Source organism: Orycteropus afer, unplaced genomic scaffold (assembly GCF_000298275.1).
Source record: "Orycteropus afer afer isolate SDZICR_OR568_19922 unplaced genomic scaffold, OryAfe1.0 scaffold00384, whole genome shotgun sequence".
NCBI classification, from domain to species: domain Eukaryota; kingdom Metazoa; phylum Chordata; class Mammalia; order Tubulidentata; family Orycteropodidae; genus Orycteropus; species Orycteropus afer.
In genome coordinates this window covers 200,635-206,063 of record NW_006921971.1, presented here as the reverse complement: position 1 = coordinate 206,063, position 5,429 = coordinate 200,635, and the positions used below count along the sequence as shown (strand labels likewise).

At 39.9% G+C, this 5,429-nt stretch overlaps 1 protein-coding gene across 1 annotated transcript; it reads left to right on the top strand.

The window, feature by feature from the left end:
* Positions 1-3,468: 3,468 nt before the first annotated feature.
* Positions 3,469-4,587, top strand: LOC103207629 (zinc finger protein 566-like). Its single transcript, XM_042782592.1, has 2 exons — positions 3,469-3,610; positions 4,106-4,587. The coding sequence occupies exons 1-2, from the start codon at positions 3,469-3,471 to the stop codon at positions 4,585-4,587; spliced, it is 624 nt and encodes a 207-aa protein (XP_042638526.1).
* The last annotated feature ends 842 nt before the right edge of the window (positions 4,588-5,429 follow it).

The window sequence follows — 5,429 nt, the reverse complement described above, 5'->3', positions numbered from 1 at the left end:
GAATGCAGTTAGTGAGGACATGAACGTAGACAGTGAAGGGATGAGGCTGATGGCAAAACCCTAGAGGAGACCTTAGTACTACACGGAATGCTGTGTCAAATCCCCTGAAATCTCAGTTCCCAGTCATCACCCTCACCCATCCCTTCACACACACAGGCGTACATGGGACCCTGCTGACCAGAATGTGTGGGATGTTTCAGGGCTCAGTGGCTGTTGAGGATGTGGCTGTGGACTTCATGCAGGAAGAGTGGGCGCTGCTGGATCTTTCTCAGAGGAAGCTCTACAGAGATGTGATGATGGAAACCTTCAGAAACCTGGCCTCAGTAGGTATGGGTGGTTCCAATATTTTTAAGTTTATTTTTTTGTGACCCAATATGTCATTACTCACTGATGTTGCTCCAGTATGTAGGCTGAGGAATAGGAATGCATTGTTAAATGAGGTATGGTCAGTTGTTCACTGGAGAATGAGAATCCCAGCTTGCCCAAGAATACAAAGCTCAGTGTATTGAACAGACTTCTCCTTTGCAGTTGTGTTGAAAGCTTAAGGCATTTCAGATGTTGTTAGTGTGAGCATTGACTTCAGGGGTTTCTTTGTGGCACAGAGACATTATTTGTGGTCTGCGATCTTGGAAAGAGCCTCATGGTATTTATTACAAGTTTGGCATTATTATTTTGCTGCAAATAAATTTATACCTATTTATCTCCAGAGACCTTTAAAAACCAAAGTATTGGCTCAGTGTCAGGTAGGAGGTCATTGCTCTTCCCTGTGTTCCCTCCTCCTGATCTGTCTTCCTCCATGAAGCACCATGTCAGTTACACTCCTTTGTCCTCTCAGAGTAGCAATAGGGTGATCTGTGGAGAGTGCACCACTCATCCTTGACCACGGTGTCGGGGCACCAGGAGGCAAGAGTCCTTTGAAGGGTTAGGCCTCTGCAGGGAATGAAATTTTAATACTTCAGAAAAAAATCCTTTTGGTTGATAAGTATGTACTTCACAGATTCCTGAGCTTGATTTTCTGAATGTCATCAACCTTAATGTGCCTGTGTTTGTGGAGAAATAAATACCCTCACTTTCCCTTTTAATGCTCCATTACATTGTATACAGGACCTTTCTACTTTGTCCTCTAATTATACCCTGTGTATGTCTTCATCCTTCCCAGTCTTTATGGAATTGTTTCCTAGTGAATTGCCTTTTGACCATTGCCAAACTAATGAAACAGCAAAATGTGACAAATTATTTCTTTGCTCACAGCTGCCTTTTCTGAGTAATGCCTTTCCTTTTTTTTCCATATTGTGTACCTCAACTTGAATCATTGGGTCAGTTTCTCGAAACCTTAATGATGAAGAAAAGTTATCTTCTGAAAATACAATAATACAGTTCACAAAAAATGAGAGCTGGTCCTCCATGATAGGAGAAATCTACGAATTGCATGGCCTTCAAGATGAGGATGACAACCAGACCACACATGTGAGGTGAGTGTCATTCACTCAGGAGAAAAGAGTGCTTTAGATGAGGAGATTTCATGGCAATAAAATATTTATATACATTCGTAGCCCAGGTGACACAGATAGTTAAACAATTAACAGCTAATCAATATAGATCGGCTATTTGAAAGTATCTAATGTGTCCACTGGAGAAATACCTGCTAATCTGCTTCTATAATAATTACCCCAAACCAAAAAAAAAAGCCAAACCCAATGCCATATAGTCAATTCCAACTCATAAGGACCCTTTAGGACAGAACAGACCTGCCCCATCTGGCTTCTAAGGTTGTAGATGTCTACCGAGGCAGAGTGCCTCAACTTTCTCCTGTGGAGCAGCTCCCGAGGTGGAACCACCACCGTTTTGGTTAGCAGCTGAGCACTTTATCCACTACACCACCAGAGCTCCTATTCTGTAGTAATTGCACCCAAGTCCCTATAAGATACTTCTCTGTCACATTGAGTCAGTGACCCAAAATCATCTTGTCAGTGCCTAAAAAGAACAGTAATATATCCACACACACATATGCATATATGCATGTATACATTCATTTCCTTTGAGTTAGTTCCAACTTATAGCAACGCTGTAAAACTAAGTAGAACTGCCCCATTTCCTAAGCTGTAATCTTTGCAGAAGCAGACTGACACACCTTTCTCTCATGGAGCAACTAGTGTTCGATGAACCAGCCTTTCCACTTTGTGGTTGAGCACTTAACCATTGTACCAGCGGGGCTTGAGAGTGTGTGTGTGTGTGTGTGTAAATAGGTATCTGTATGTATACATACATATCTAACTACCTACATATATGTATAGTCATATGTCAATTCTTTGAAATAGCATTTAAGTGATTTGGACATTGTGCAAATGTATTATATACAGGCATTCCCTGGGTTACAATCATCCTTCTTATGTACAACCTGTAGTTACGAACAAATACCCATAAAGCTTATTATTATTAAAAATTCCAGGTGCATGCAGTGGTTCATTAAAAAAAAAAAAAAGCTCTCATATGTAACGTGCATCAGAACATCATTATTAATACTGTGTTATTATATTAACAATCTTTAGTGTGTTGGAATTTCTGTACTCTATTATAACTTTATGGGACCGTATATGTGGTCACGTTTTCCAGATATTATGCAGTGTGTGACTGTGTATGCATCTCAAACATATTGCTATTAAGTCTGTTCTGACTCACAACAATGCCTCTGGGAAGGTTGTAACCACCAACCTTTATGTTTCAGTCAAGGTCAAACCTTTTGTGCCATCGGGTATATGTGTATATAACTACCTCTAATATGGTATGTTCACAGAACTTTCACTGTGCCGTGTTTTCATAAATATGAGTGAGATTGAATATTTGAAATGCATTTCACTTATATACAATTACAAGAAAGACCCATATTTTAGAAACAGAGTGAACAATGGTAGTATCTCTGCCAGATGATCTATTCTATGAAACATGAGACAATTTAAGACAAAAACAATTCATGTTTTCTGTGTATAGTAATGGAGAAATGGCAACAATTTTATATCTGACAGCCTGCTGCCTGTGTTTAACAGAAGGCACATGGCAGAGAACCTCTGTGAAGTTGATGAAGACAGTCAGTGTGGGCAGACTTTCAGCCAGATTCCAGATCTTTCTGTGCTCAAAAGAACTCCTGTGGAAGGATATCCTTCTGAGTGCCTTGAGTGTGGAAAATCCGTGATGAATTATTCATCACTTAAGCATCATATCACATATCACTCTAGATTCAGTGCCTTTCAGTGTAAGGAATGTGGAGAAGCCTGCCGTTGTCCCTCTTACCTCAGCACTTCTGTGAGAAATCTTACTGGAGAGAAACCCTATGAATGTAAGGACTGTGGGAAAGCCTTTAGTCAGTCCTCAAGCCTCACTACACATGTAAGAATTCATAGTGGAGAGAGGCCTTATGCATGTAAGGAATGTGGGAAATCTTTCAGTCAGTCTTCAAACCTCACTAAACATATGAGAACTCACAGTGGGGAGAGGCCTTATGAATGTAAGCAGTGCGGCAAAACCTTTCGTCATTCCTCAAACCTCACTAGACATTTGAGAACTCACAGTGGAGAGAGGCATTATGAATGTAGGGAATGTGGCAAAACCTTTAGTCAGTCCTCAGATCTCATTACACATACAAGAACTCACACTGGAGAGAGGCCTTATGAATGTAAGGAATGTGTCAAAGCCTTTCGTCAGTACTCAGTACTCACTACACATATAAGGACTGACAGTGGAGAAAAGTATTGTGAATGTAAAGAATGTGGGAAAACTTTTAGTCAGTCCTCGCATCTCGCTGCTCATATAAGAATTCACAGTGGTGAAAGGCCTTGTGAACGTAAGGAATGTGGGAAAGCCTTCCATAAGTCCCCACACCTCACTATGTATAGGACCATTCAAAGTGGGGAGGAGATGCATGAATGTAAAGGATATGAGAAAGCTTTTAATCACTCCTCACACCTCACTTCACAAAGAAGACACAGTGCAGAGAGGCATTATGAATGTAGGGAATGTGGGAAAGCCTTCCGTCGGTTCTCAAACCTCACTATACATTTAAGAACTCACAGTGGAGAGAGGCCATATGAATGTGAGGAATGTGGGAAAGCCTTTTGTCGGTTCTCCAGCCTCACTACACACATAAGAACTCACAGTGGAGAGAGGCCTTATGAATGTAAGAAATGTGGGAAAGCCTTTCACCGGTTCTCAAGCCTCACTACACACATGAGAATTCACAGTGGAGAGAGGCCTTATGAATGTAGGGAATGTGGGAAAGCCTTTAGTCAGTCCTCAAGCCTCACTGTACATACAAGTATTCACAGTAGAGAGAGGCCTTATGAATGTAAACAGTGTGGGAAAGCCTTTAGTCAGTCCTCAAATCTCACTAAACATATGAGAACTCACAGTGGAGAGAGGCCATATGAATGTAAGGAATGTGGCAGAGCTTTTCATAAGTCATCAAACCTCACTATACATATGCGAACTCACAGTGGAGAGAGGCCTTATGAATGTAAGGAGTGTGGCAAAGCTTTTAATCGATCATCACACCTAACTAGACATGTGAGAACTCACAGTCGAGAGAGGCCTTAAGTAAGGAATATTGGAAATCCTTTAGTTTTAGTACTGTCAGAGTATAAATAATCTCACAGTTGTAGAGATGTTATGCACGTAAAGAATATGGAAATTGTTCGGTTATTCTTCCTCACTTGCTGAATATATAAATCACCTTGGAGACAGAAACATTTTGAATCTATGGAATGTGGGAAATTCTTTTGGAAATCTTCTAGCATCACTAATAAAAATTTGTAATGGAGAGAGGCTTTATAAATGTAACGAATGTCTCTGTAAGTGTAAGTTATTATGATGAAACAACTCAGTTTTCCCTTTGATCTAAGCATACACCTCCTACAAATGAGGCCAATTTTCCAACAAAAACTCCAGATCTTCAGTCCCAAGAACAAATAAAAATTTCTCCTGTTGTCTACGAAGTGTCTATTACAGTGGACATTTTGAAGCAAGGATGCAAACAAACTTTCCACATTGCCTTTTAGTTTAATATCTATTTAATCTTACACAGAACATTCTACTTGTCATTTAAAATGTTAAGTTTTCATGATCCTGATACAATAGTAAAACCTGTAAAAGCCCAAACATGTGAAAGTCAGAAGCCTCTCATAGAAGGAAAACCCACTGGGTGTTTCTGAGGGTACATTCTTAATACAGAGCAATAGAAATGTGGTAGCATCCTGTCAAAGGTGGAAAACATGTAAGATCCAGAACAATAAGGCAGTCCCATCGAGTTCTGATGCTCAGAGACTTCAGTGTATTTTACATAATTTTGTTTAATTAGTCTTCAGTATTTTTTAAGGGTAGATTTTGGGTCTAGCACAGTTCTGTGTAATACAAAAACAAAATGTAATGCAAATAAAGAT